Source organism: Manis javanica, chromosome 2 (genome assembly GCF_040802235.1).
Source record: "Manis javanica isolate MJ-LG chromosome 2, MJ_LKY, whole genome shotgun sequence".
NCBI classification, from domain to species: Eukaryota; Metazoa; Chordata; class Mammalia; order Pholidota; family Manidae; genus Manis; species Manis javanica.
Genome location: NC_133157.1, coordinates 224,717,968 through 224,732,549, shown reverse-complemented (window position 1 = coordinate 224,732,549; position 14,582 = coordinate 224,717,968). Strand labels below are relative to the sequence as shown.

The following is a 14,582-nucleotide window of genomic DNA, read 5'->3' as shown; positions in this document are numbered from 1 at the left end:
AAAAGTCAAGGGATGGAAAAAGATATTTCATGCAAACAATAGGGAGAAAAAAGCAGGTGTTGCAGTACTAGCATCAGACAAAATAGACTTCAAAACAAAGAAAGTAACAAGAGACAAAGAAGGACATTACATAATGATAAAGGGCTCAGTCCAACAAGAGGATATAACCATTATAAATATATATGCACCCAACACAGGAGCACCAGATATGTGAAAAAATACTAACAGAACTAAAGGAGGAAATAGAATGCAATGCATTCATTTTAGGAGACATCAACACAATACTCACCCCAAAGGATAGATCTACTGGGCAGAAAATAAGTAAGGACACACAGGCACTGAACAACACACTAGAACAGATGGACCTAATAGACATCTACAGAACTCTACAACCAAAAGCAGCAGGACACACATTCTTCTCAAGTGCACATGGAACATTCTCCAGAATAGACCACATACTAGGCCACAAAAAGAGCCTCAGTAAATTCAAAAAGATTGAAATTCTACCAACCAACTTTTCAGACCACAAAGGTATAAAACTAGAAATAAATTGTACAAAGAAAGCAAAAGGGCTCACAAACACATGGAGGCTTAACAACACACTTCTAAATAGTCAATAGATCAATGACAAAATTAAAATGGAGATCCAGCAATATATGGAAATAAATGACAACAACAATACAGAGCCCCAACTTCTGTGGGACACAGCAAAAGCAGTCTTAAGAGGAAAGTATAAACCAATCCAGGCATATATAAAGAAGGAAGAACAAACACAAATAAATAGTCTAACGTCACAATTATCAAAATTGGAAAAAGAAGAACAAATGAGGCCTAAAGTCAGCAGAAGGAGGGACATAATAAAGATCAGAGAAGAAATAAACACAATTGAGAATAAAACAATAGCAAAAATCAACGAAACCAAGAGCTGGTTCTTTGAGAAAATAAACAAAATAGATAAGCCTCTAGCCAAACTTACTAAGAGAAAAAGAGAATCAACACACATCAACATAATCAGAAATGAGAATGGAAAAATCACGACAGACCCCACAGAAATACAAAGAATTATTAAAGACTACTATGAAAACCTATATGCCAACAAGCTGGAAAACCTAGAAGAAATGGACAACTTCCTAGAAAAATACAACCTCCCAAGACTGACCAAGGAAGAAACACAAAATCTAAACAAACCAATTACCAGCAAAGAAATTGAAGCGGTAATCCAAAAACTACCCAAGAACAAAACCCCCAGGCCAGAAGGATTTACCTCGGAATTTTATCAGACATACAGAGAAGATATAATACCCATTCTCCTTTAAGTTTTCCAAAAAATAGAAGAGGAGGGAATACTTCCAAACTCATTCTATGAAGCCAACATCACCCTAATACCAAAACCAGGCAAAGACCCCACCAAAAAAGAAAATTACAGACCAATATCCCAGATGAACGTAGATGCAAAAATACTCAATAAAATATTAGCAAACCGAATTCAAAAATATATCAAAAGGATCATACACCATGACCAAGTGGGATTCATCCCAGGGATGCAAGGATGGTACAACATTCGAAAATCCATCAACATCATCCACCACATCAACAAAAAGAAGGACAAAAACCACATGATCATCTCCATAGATGCTGAAAAAGCATTCGACAAAACTGAACATCCATTCATGATAAAAACTCTCAGCAAAATGGGAACAGAGGGCAAGTACCTCAACATCATAAAGGCCATATATGACAAACCCACAGCCAACATCATACTGAACAGCGAGAAGCTGAAAGCATTTCCACTGAGATCGGGAACCAGACAGGGATGCCCACTCTCCCCACTGTTATTCAACACAGTACTGGAGGTCCTAGCCACAAAGAAATACAAGGAATCTAGACTGGTAAAGAAGAAGTCAAACTGTCACTATTTGCAGATGACATAATATTGTACATAAAAAACCCTAAAGACTCTACTCCAAAACTACTAGAACTAATATGTGAATTCAGCAGTGTTGCAGGATACAAAATTAATACACAGGAATCTGTTGCTTTCCTATACACTAACGATGAACTAGCAGAAAGAATATCAGGAAAACAATTCCATTCACAATTGCATCAAAAAAAGAATAAAATACCTAGGAATAAACCTAATCAAGGAAGTGAAAGACCTATACCCTGAAAACTACAAGACACTCTTAAGAGAAATTAAAGAGGACACTAACAAATGGAAACTCATCCCATGCTCCTGGCTAGGAAGAATTAATATCATCAAAATGGCCATCCTGCCCAAAGCAATACACAGATTCGATGCAATCCCTATCAAATTACCAACAGCATTCTTCAACAAAGTGGAACAAATAGTTTTAAAATTCATATGGAACCACCAAATAGCCAAAGCAATCCTGAGAAGGAAGAATAAAGCAGGGGGAATCTTGCTTCCCAACTTCAAGCTCTACTACAAAGCCACAGTAATCAAGACAATTTGGTACTGGCACAAGAACAGAGCCACAGACCAGTGGAACAGAATAGTGAGCCCAGATATAAACCCAAGCATATATGGTCAATTAATATATGATAAAGGAGCCATGGACATACAATGGGGAAATGACAGCCTCTTCAACAGATGGTGCTGGCAAAACTGGACAGCTACATGCAAGAGAATGAAACTGGATCACTGTCTAACCCCACACACAAAGTAAATTCAAAATGGATCAAAGAAAGATCTGAATATAAGTCATGAAACCATAAAACTCTTAGAAAAAAACATAGGCAAAAATCTCTTGGACATAAACATGAGCGACTTCTTCATGAACATATCTCCCCGGGCAAGGGAAACAAAAGCAAAAATGAACAAGTGGGACTATATCAAGCTGAAAAAGCTTCTGTACAGCAAAGGACACCATCAATAGAACAAAAAGGCATCCTATAGTATATATTCATAAATGTATATATGAATATACAGAATATATTCATAAATGACAGATCCAATAAAGGGTTGACATACGAAATATATAAAGAGCTCACCCACCTCAACAAACAAAAAGCAAATAATCCAATTAAGAAATGGGCAGAGGAGCTGAACAGACACTTCTCCAAAGAAGAAATTCAGATGGCCAACAGACACATGAAAAGATGCTCCACATCGCTAATCATCAGAGAAATGCAAATTAAAACCACAATGAGATATCACCTCACACCAGTAAAGATCGCCAACATCCAAAAGACAAACAACAACAAATGTTGGCAAGGATGTGGAGAAAGGGGAACCCTCCTACACTGCTGGTGGGAATGTAAATTACTTCAACCATTATGGAAAGCAGTATGGAGGTTCTTCAAAAAACTAAAAATGAAAATACCACTTGACCCAGGAATTCCACTTCTAGGAATTTACCCTAAGAATGCAGCAGGCCAGTTTGAAAACGACAGATGCACCCCTATGTTTATCGCAGCACTATTTACAATAGCCAAGACATGGAAACAACCTAAGTGTCCATCAGTAGATGAATGGATAAAGAAGAGGTGGTACATATACACAGTGGGATATTATTCAGCCATAAGAAGAAAAAAAAATCCTACCATTTGCAACAACATGGATGGAGCTGGAGGGTACTATGTTCAGTGAAATAAGCCAGGCAGAGAAAGACAAGTACCAAATGATTTCACTCATCTGTGGAGCATAAGAACAAAGCAAAAAACTGAAGGAACAAAACAGCAGCAGAACCACAGAACCCAAGAATGGACTAACAGTTACCAAAGGGAAAGGGACTGGAGGGTGGTGGGTGGGAAGGGAGGGAGAAGGGGAAAGCGGGCAATACGATTAGCACACATAATGTGGGGCGTGTCATGGGGAGGGCAGTACAGCACAGAGAAGACAAGTAGTGATTCCGTATCATCTCACTACGCTGATGGACAGTGACTGTAATGGGGTATGTGGTGGGGACTTGATAATGGGGGGCATCTAGTAACCACAGTGTGGCTCATGTAAGTGTATATTAATGATAGCAAAATAAAAAAAAATAGAAAGAATAGTCTTTAACTTTGACAGTAGAGTCTAGTGCAGTGCAATCAAGTGAAACTGGTTATTTACACTGACAGCAATAAAGAAACCGTTACCTTCAACATCCGAGAACCGCTCGTATTTGCTCCTAGCTGCCGAGACTCTGAACTACAACATCCATGACAAAGGTGAGCAGTAGAGAACCTCTCACCTCAGCCAAAACGCTCACGAATTTTTAATTGTTACAACACAGAATCATCACTTTTTGTCAAAAAATTTAATTAGAAAAATAAAAATATTAAGGGATGCAGATGTGTATTCATGTATGTGTGTGTACATTTGCGCCTGTACATACACATACCTTAGAAGCTTTGCTGAAAGGCAGATACAGTAAGTTCTTCTTAAAGTGGGCTTACTTAAAGTCTGTGATCACTTAGGGCGGGAGTCTGCATCTTTAACAACCTACAGATAAAGCCCTGGTCACAGCAGAGTCACAGACTCCAGGAAGGGACTAGTGGTCACCAAAGGGGAGGGGTGGGGGAGGGCGGGTGGGGAGGGAGGGAAGAGGGGACTGAGAGGTACTGTGATTAGTACACATGGTGTGGGGGGGGGATCACGGGGAAGACAGGGCAGCACAGAGAAGATAAACAGCGAATCTGTGGCACCTTACTACACTGATGGACAGCGACTGCATTGGGGTGGGGGGGACTTGATAATATGGATGAATATAGTAACCACATTGTTTTTTCATGTGAAACCTTCATAAGAGTGTATATCATTAATACCTGAATAAAAAAATGGAAAAAAATTGTACTGACCTACAAATGGATTGTAATTAGAATGATTACATGACACCAGCAGATAATCCTCGTCCTGATGGGACTGCTCGTAAGTGCTCACCAGCACGCCAGGTACATGTGGTCGCTGGGCACATTCACCCCAGAACAGCCCAAGCGACAGTCCCCTGAGAGCTCACAGAGGTCTGCTTGGTCCTCGCCACACAAGGAGAGAGCAAAGGGGGTTGAAAAATGAGCCTGTGAGGCTACGGACTGAAAGACAGGAAAGCAAGGGGGGTGGAGGGAAAAGCAAGACAGAGCCGTCTTTTTCTGAAGCAAAGGGAGTTCATGCAGAGGGGAGGGAGGACGTGTCTGGTGACTTGGGAGGGACGCAGGTGCCTTCCAGGCGTTAGGAGAGGGGATGGAAGCCTGCAGCCCACCGCCAGGCGTCCCCCATGGCCAAGGCCCCAAGCACGCAGGCCATGGGCAGCCAGGACGCATCGAGAAGCACCAGGACCCCTGATGTATGGCCTAGAGCTCCCACGCTCAGAAGTGCCCCAAGAGCTTTCTGTGCCCAGCACCGACCTCGTGGCCGCCCGCAGGGCTGGTAGCAGCGCCGTGACCAGCACTGGGCTTCCTTCTTAGGCTCCGGGATGAAGCAGAGAAATAAACACACCACCACCGCCTCCGCCTCCGAAAAGATCGCTTATGGGTGTTGCGATCATTTAGTGAGAAGAAATTACCTGAGTGCACAACAGGCACACGGTGTGTGCTAAAAAGTAAAAGTTCTGTTTGAGATACAAAATAACTCCAATGGTGGTCAGAAAACGTCACATGGAACCCGGCGAAGGGGGTGCTTCACTCCATGCGGAGATTTCCACAGAGCAGACCTTTAAGATACCCTTAAAGAAGCTAAACTCAGCGCTTAAATAAGAATAATGCTCAAATGGAAACACGGGTTACTTATTAGCCACGAGGACCCTTACAGCGTCTCTGCTGCTGTCCCTACTCAAGACACGTAACTCTCACTCATGTTTCCAGTTGAAGACATTTTCCCATGTTCTCACACTCATTGGGTCATTTATTAATACTGACAGCTTTTGGTACTGTAGACTGTAAGTGACAGGAATTGTTTCTTTGTTAATTTTGGAAGCAGATGGTTTATTTTCATTAATTTAATTCCACGTGTAAATGTATTGCAGCTTGGAATGAGAATTTAAAAAGAATGACAGCTTTAATTTTTCACTCCCAAGCATGCTGTGTTTGAAAATGGCCATATCACACTCTAGATCATGGATTTAGGGTTCTGTCTCATGATTAATGGTAAAAATACCAGGGCTGAGAGTTAAGGGTGCTGGGTCCCTGCCAACCTGCTCTGTGACCTCAGACAGGGCACTCAACCTGCTCTGCATTCACTTTCCCTGCCCATCAAGTGGGGTGACACACTTGCTGTCTCACCAATGGGTTTCAGCCATGGGCAAGTTCACTATGGATTCAATGTGACCCAACAAATGATAGTAGAACGTTCTTGGGGTGAAAGGGTTACACCCAACTTTATTTCCAGGTGGCAGGTCAGTCACTAAAATCCCGTTCACTCAGAGCGAGTCTGCGTGCAGCAAGCCAGTCTCTGCCTCTGGGCCCCTCTGCCCGGACAGCCTTCCTCCAGGCTTCTGTCCTCGGCACTGCCACCACTCCAGCCTCTGCTCTGCTCTCCTGCAGCCTTGCAGCCCTGCCACCGTGTCACCCAGAGCACTGGGCAGAGCTCTTTATATAGAGTCAATAGCATCGTATTGCCCACAGGTGTGTGGTGAGCTAGCCGACCAGGGCCAGGTGAAAATCCTGGCCACAGGAACTCTCATCTTATCCACACCTGCCCTATCTGTCTGAGAGCTGAGTAGACGGGAAGGTAAGCAGAGAAAAGTGACACAATCAGAAAGAATGGAGAGGGGTGGACAGGCGGTGACAGGGAACTGGGAACTGGGGACAGGAGGGGACCGTGGACCACGCCACACACACCCACCACCGACTGCTTCTCCCTTGGAATTCTGCCCAGGCCCGTGACTGTTTCCAGCTTTCTGCATCATGCTCAGTAAATACAGGGCTGCCGTAAAGGAAAGATCTTTCTACTTGCTAACCTGTGAAGGCAAGGTGAATTACAGGAGAGGTGAAAAAAACTTCTCATTACGGACTCAAATTTCCTGTTTCAGTATTAGTTTGTTCAAACATCAACCAAACCCTATAACTACTTAACTAAGTTCAGAATACCAGGTAAAGGTATTTTATGTCCGAGAAGCATTTTCTACCTAATTCATATGTGTTCGCTCCCAAAAACAGGGGCAAAATGGAAGACTGAGGTTAAGGTAGCATCAAATTTCCCAAAGACTAAGAGCACACAAAATGAGATACCAAAAGCAGTGACCACAAAAGAAAAAAATGATTAAGTGAACCATGTAAAAATTGAGGACCTCTGTTCACCCAAAGACGCTGCTAAGAGTACAACGGCAGCCACAGAGCAGGAGGAGATGTTCCCACGTATTTCTGACAGAGAAACATATACTCAGAAAACAAAGAGTCCGACAAGTCGGCGGGGGGTGGGGGTGGGGGGCAAGAAAGAGATGGAAAAACAGCCAGTGGGAAAAAGGACAAAGGGCTTGTAGGAAAGAGGATCTGAGTCACCAGAACCCTATAAAAAGTGTTCAGCTTCACTGGTCCCCAAGGAAACCCCTCTGTTGCACCATCCACCCCACCTTCACCACCAGCAGGCACAACGACTGCAAATGCCCCGTACGAGCGAGGACTTGGAGCGACAGAACTCACACACAGTGATGGCCGAAAGTGGCCACAACCACTCTGGAGAGGTCACGTGTGTACCCTGTCAGCCTTCCGCCCCTGAAGATATATTCAACAGGGCGTCTGCAGAGGCCCACCGCAGCCCGCGCCAGAGCCCCCAGCCAGACCCCGCCCAGACGGACTGGCACTGAATGCACAAGTTCACACAGAGTGGTCCGCCGCGGTGGTGGCACGGTGGTGACGGTGGTCATGGCGACAGTGGTGGGAGTGGCGGTAATAAGGACAGCGAACAAAAATTTGAGTACTAAACCATTCCATACTGTCTGCATATATTACCTCACTTAATTCTCATAATAATCTTAGGATAGAGGTGCTATTAGCATAATTTTACAAAAGAGGAAAGGGTTGCCAGTAGGGGTTGAATTACTTGCCAAAGGTAATACACAGCTAGTAAGTGATAAAGAGAATTTGAACATACACAGCATTTTCCAATGAGGAGAGACATAGACACAGATCGGGCAGGACACATGCGACAGTCAGCTAGGTGCTCCATTTACCCCCCCCACACACAGACTTTCAACAAAATCAGTGGGGCAAATACGGAGACAGAAGATACTCTAAAATTCTGCCATGGGACGGCTCAGATTTACTATTCCTTATGCTATCCAATCCAAATTCCTTCTCTCGTGACAACCTTTTGCATAACACGTTCTCCCAAACCCGTGCCTGGACCTTCCCTGCAGCTGGAGCCGACCAGACAGCGTGGCGCGGCTCCCGAAACATTCTCCTCACTTGGCTCTCCCCATTGTACCGTCATTAGCATGAGGAGGGAGCCCCGTGCCAGGGAGTCACGTAGGCACCATGCATCCCTCCTCAGAAACCCCACCAGGGCAGTCAGCGCCCCCATGCACCTGGCTCACCCCACTCCTGCATGAACACCCAAGGTTCTGCCCATCTGCTTTCCTTCCTTTGTCTCCATCTGTTCTCAGTGGACTTAAAATTTATCTAACACTACTAAATGATCTGATTCTATTTCCACTTATTTTGTTACCATTCCCTCCTCCTGTACAATGATATTCCCCCTTTGTTCAATCCCACTCACTAACCTCTAACATACTAGGAATTTCGCCATATGTTACCTAACAATTCCTAGGACAACTCTACATGGTAAGTGGGGAGGTAAGACCTCTCCTATTACCTAGGAGAAAACCGAAGCATGTGGTGGACAAACAGCTATTAAATCATGAAACCAAAATTTCTAGAGCTTGTATGACCCCCAGGTTTGTGCGCCTTAGAGCTGGGAAGCAGAGAGCTGCCTCTAGGAGGGAGCGCACAGGTTCAGTGCGCTGGGCTCACAGGAAACACTGGGCAGGGAGGTAAACGCCAAGCGGCGGTGCCCCTGAGCCTTCTAGTGTGTCTCCCCATCCATTCATTCATGAGTATTTTTCCTGAGGATCTGATAAATGGAAAGAGCGCCAGGGACACACAGGCGAATTCTTTGCTCCTTTATCTTCCTTGGTGCGGCCTTCACACCCAATTAGTATGTCAATTTCATGATGTCATCAAATTAAAAGTTAGAAGAAGCTTTCAGAGTCCTGAACACTGGTTATGTAAAGTATCTCTTCTTCAGATAATGAAGATGAACATTTCTGGCGTCAAATACGCTTAAAATACCTACCTTTGGTGGTGAGAATTTTTGAGGTGACTTCCAGTTTCTCCAATGGTTCCATTCCAATATTTTCCAATTTAATAACAAGTTGCTGAGTTTCTCCATTGTAAAGCTGGACTGACACATTAGTAGATATTTCAGCACCAGAGGAAGGTTGCAACGAATGTGCAGATCTAAAATAATAGTAATAATTGTAAGAACTTTTTTTAAAAGGAATCAAAAGAAGAAAACCGAGGGCATTTTAGAATTATTCATATCACCACACTTAAGCATTTCCAAAACAGGGACTGGGAAATCTGGGTTTTAAACGTGGAATCCAGTACCCAGCTATCAGGAACAGAAGGGCAAATCTCCAGCAGCTGAGCGCTACGTGCAGCTCCGCCCCAGGGCACCAACACGTGACTGTGTGACCACTCTCACTTGGTCTTAGTTTCTCATGTGTGGGTGAGGCATAAACATACTTCATTATTGGGTTATGGTGAGGGCAAAAATGAAACAATTAATTGATTCAAATGATCTATGAGTGTGTCACTCTCAAAAAATAAAATGTTTACATCTCATGCTAAGAACTGCCTTGGGAAAATCCATAGATTAAGAAGAAAATTTAAATGAACCGTTCCAACTGATAACATGGAACTGGAGCGAAAGAACACTGAACAGTATATATAACAGACTCGGTGTCACAGTAAGGAAGGCAAGCAACGCCCGAAAACGCCTGACGGGACACAGGGCAGCTGGGCAGTGCCCTGGGGTCAGAAGGTGTCTGTGTGGCACCATCCTCAGCACCGGTCAGGTGAGGCCCAGGGCTCCACGGGAGTGCAGCCCAGCGCCTGGAGGACCCCAAGGCCCTCTGACACTCCCCTGAGGCTCCCTTGCTACAGCCCTTGGTCTGACCCTCTGGCCTAGGTTACACTGGCTGTCACCTAACCCACAATGTTGATTGTTCTGGGTGTTTGCCTCCCAGCCCATGGGCAGCAAACCAGCTTCAGGCAAGGAGGTCACTGGTAGCAACAGGGAAAAGGCCCCTGTGGCACAACGGGGGCAAAACCAGCCAGAGAAAGATAATTGCCTTATGATTTCACTTACACATGGAATAAACACACACAAAAATAAATAAATAAAACAAAACAAACAGACAAAACAGCAATAGACTCAGACACTGAGAAGTGACTGGTAGGGGTACCACAGGGGAGGGGTTTGGGTGGGCAGGTAGAATAGGTGAAGGGATAAGGAGGCCCAAAACTCAATCATAATATAAATGAGCCACAGGGATGAAAATATAGCATAAAGAATATAGTCAATAGTTCTGTAACATTCTATGTTGACAGACAGTAACTACACTAATCGGGGTGAAAATTGAATAATGTAGATAACTGTTGAATCACTATGTTGTATATCTGAAACCAATATACCATTGTATTATTAACTATACTTCAACTAAAAAAAATCCCCCCCCCAAAAAAAATATACATACTTCAATAAAACATAATAGTAATTTTTGTAAATGCTAACATAGAACCAGCAATGCCAAAAAAAACCCAACTTGGTTTCAATTAAAAAAAAATGTTTGGGAGTAAAATTGATGAGTCAGTCACAAGGGCATTTAGATTAATTACAACACCCACTTAAGAATTGCCACTTTTTATTTCAGAAATCTCCCTAGAAAAATGTTGGCATTACATGTAATTTTTTAAATTAAGAAATGAAAACATCTTAACTACCAATTGGCACCATGACACCAGGACCTCCCTCCCCCGACATGTACCCCAAGCCACCCACGACATCCCTGTGCTTTTACTGGGAGCTGATGAGGGCCCACCCCCACCCCAGCTCTCTCCTGGCTCACCTCCAGCTCAGGCGGCCTCTCCACGAGCCCAGCAGCACATGCCTGAAACCACAAGCCAAGGCCAGGGTCCTCTGTGACCTCAGGCCAGCAGCCTGGGAGCGGGAGGCCCGTGGGGCTGACACACGCTCGGGCAGTGGACACCCCAGGAGCGCGGTGTCCCTGTGCCAGAACAAAGGGCGTCCTCCTCTGTTTGGGTCCACTGACATCATGTTCTCTACACTCAAGCCACCAAGATCCATTGTTTGGAACAGCTTAAGTGAGGTATAATTTACATACCACAGAATTCACTTGTTTTCAGTATACAACTGAATCACTTTCAGTTAAGTCCACAAAGGTGCACCACCATCACTGTCACCCAGTCTCTGTCACCCCAAAGAGCTCCTCGTGCCCACCTGCAATCGGTCCCGCCCCCACAAGGCCTCATTCACGGCAGGCCTGCTTCCTGTCTCTATACATCCGCCTCTTCTGGACATTTCCGGACTCATACACTATGTGGCCTTTGGCACCTGGCATCTTTCACTGTTTCTTCCTCCCGTTTCGGAGCGCATCTACATCGGGGTGCATGTCAGGAGCCCATTCTTTTTCAGGGCTGAGTATTGCTCTGTCTCTGCTGTACAGACACCGCACGTCCTGTTTATCCTGAGCCGATGGGCCTTTGGGCTCTTCCCACCACTTTTTCTTCTGGCTACTATGAATGCTGCCGTGAACATCAGAGTTCAAGGTTCTGTGAGCACACACACTCCCATTTCTCTTGGGTAGATACCTATGAGTAGAACGGTGGGTCACGTGGTAAATATATGCTTCAGTTTTCAAGAAAGTGCAAAGTGTCTTCAAACGATGTGTCACCTCCTCAGCAGCACTGCATGAGGGCTCCGGTCTCCCCGCCAGCCTGCAGCACTGGCTACTTGCTGCCTGTCTTTTGATGATAACCATCCTAGGGAGTGTGAGCTGGAATCTCACTGTGGTCCTAGTTCCACGAAGTCATCATTCTGAGCATCTTTCCAGGTTGCTTATTAACTATTTGTATGTCTTCTGTGGTGAAATATCTATTCAAATCTTTCACCAATTTTTTAAATAGATTGCTTATCTCCTATGTTTGAGTTCTAGGAGTGCTTTACCTGAACACAAGCTCTGTATCAGATACATGATTCGCAAATATTTTCTTCGACTCTGTGACTTGTCTTTTCATTTTCCTAATGGTACCTCTGGAAGAGCTAAGGTGTTTAATTTTAATGAAGTCTAATTTATCATTGTTTTCTTTTACAGATTTTGCTTCTGGTGTTGTATCAGTGAACGCTTTGCCTGACCCCAAGTGATGAGAATTTTCTCCTATGTTTCCTTCCAAAGTTTTATACTTTCAGCTCTTATAATTAGTTCTCTGAGCCCTTCTGAGTTAGTTTTTTCCGCATTTCATTTTCTTCCCCAGTCACACGGCGCTTTCTCCCACCTCGGGGGTCCCTTGCAAGCTGCTCCCTTGGTTAGAAAATGCTCCTGCCGCCCCTTCACACGGCCTTCCCTCCTCACCACACGCTCGGTGTGGCCTCCGGGAAGGAATGTTCCCTGCGAGCTCCTGCAGCCCCATCCGGGTCCTGACAAGAGCGGACTGCGGTGGTTTGGTGGCCTGTCTGTCTCTCCCACATGACTGTAATTTCCTGGGCAAGCACCAGGGCTACTGCGCTCACTCTCACAACCTGGGCATCCAGCACGGGGCCTGGCAACTGAAAAGGGCCCGTTAAGTATGTGAATGAGCGCTAAAAACATTTCAGACAACCCCATGATACATTTTATAAAGATACAGCCAAAAGGCTGAACATCAAAGCATTTCTCATAAGAGCAAAAACCGAGACAATCTCTGATTTCAATAGCAAGGAAATGAATGGTGACGTGGTACCAAGATGTCTTTACGATGTCCCTTCTGAAGCAACTGAAATAGACATGTTTCAGCTCATGCAACACCCTTGTGCAAAAGGTAATCTACGACACTACACGTAACATAGCATCACCCCCACTTCTCAAACATCTTTCTTTTAACAGAGGATGGGTGAACTTTGGATGGAAATACCACAAAGCCATTAACAGGAGCTGCTTCTGGGACTTCTGAGATCAATTCACTTTCTTTATGCTTTCCTATAATGCTATTTTTTTAAATAAAAGAATATTTCTAAAAGAGTTTTTCTTAAATTCTCTAAAAACTTAACCATTCCTCATAAAAACTGTGATTCCAAAGGCTAATTTCACATTCTCTTCTCTTCTTGGTAACAAACACTTCAACTTCGATCCAATTTGCTTTAAGCAAAGCATGTGGCCTATTGGTAATTGTGAAAAACCTTTCACCCGTATTCTTGTCCAGAGAATCACAGACTGACTCAGACTCCTGGCACCATTAAGGAGCATACGCCACACACCGCTCCGAAGCACCGCTGCTTGCCAGAAAGCGGACAGCCGTGCTCCTGGGGGCTCTACCTGGGCAGGGAAGGGCCGATCTGCAGCCTGGGCAGAGCAGGAATGACCTCGACCGTGGAGCCGCCGGCCTTTATCCCCGGGAGGTCGTCCAGCAGGCAGTCGCTGAAGACGCCGAAGACCGTGGTGTGATAGCCTGGAAACAGAAGGAGAAGCTTCACACCACCTGGAAAGTCTCGGAGTCTCACACGCACGCCCGAAGGCAGCCCCCGGGAGTGAGAAGAGCACAGGGTCCCCTTCTGAGGCCCTGAGTTCAAATCAGGCCCCGTCACAAGCTGTTCGCACCCACGGCCCCCACACGCACCCCTGCAGCCCCTCAGCTTCCCCCATCGAGGGCAGGGATGACAACAGCACGTGCGTTCCAGTCCCACAGGGTGATTGGGTCCAGGTGAAAGTTGCACGTGAAAGTCTTTGTCAGCTACAAATCTACACGACTCAATAGGTATCTCATCCCCCTTCTAATTCGCCTTTCAAATTTATGCATCTCTAAAGTAAGAATGATAGCTAGTATTTCTTCCCAGGACATAATGTGATATGATAAGTATGTGAAAGATGATCCAAAAATCTTCTGTTGAGAGATGAAAGTTCAAGAGCCAATTATTATGTTAAGTGCTGTGAGATCCGACAAATCTGCTGTCTGCGTACAAGCACTATAATTTAAGATTAGCAAATTTGCCACGCAAAAAAAAAACAAGAAAGAAAAAATTCATTGGTTTGATAAGCATTTGAAATTGTTTAACCAAACCTTTAAAATGGCTTTTGAAATTTTAGGAGATAATTATTATAAACAACATTCACTGTGTAACAAAATTAAACGATACCCCATGGCTAAACGCCTAGAGTGACACCTTCTTCTCAGACTAACCGGTCACAGCCTGAACAGGGAAGCAATCCACTACCTCACCAGCAACGAGGGCCTCTCACAGCCTCATCGACGCCCCCCTTCAACTTCCACCGGGTTAAACTCGTTATTCAACATAAAGTAACTCCGCAGAACCCACGTTTCCTTCTTGATAAAGTATGTTTCTTAAAAGACTCCTTGAATTCACTTGCAAA

The 14,582-nt window shown here is 44.6% G+C and overlaps 1 protein-coding gene across 7 annotated transcripts in view; it reads right to left on the bottom strand.

The window, feature by feature from the left end:
* Window positions 1–14,582, bottom strand: part of TRAPPC9 (trafficking protein particle complex subunit 9) — a 588,199-nt gene that overhangs the window by 408,002 nt on the left and 165,615 nt on the right. For all 7 annotated transcript variants that reach the window (XM_073230280.1, XM_073230285.1, XM_073230286.1 and 4 more), the window contains 2 exons: window positions 13,530–13,662; window positions 9,230–9,393 (listed from right to left, as the gene is read on the bottom strand). In XM_073230280.1, the coding sequence (XP_073086381.1) occupies window positions 9,230–9,393; window positions 13,530–13,662 (297 nt within the window). The remainder of the gene's footprint in view (window positions 1–9,229; window positions 9,394–13,529; window positions 13,663–14,582) is intronic.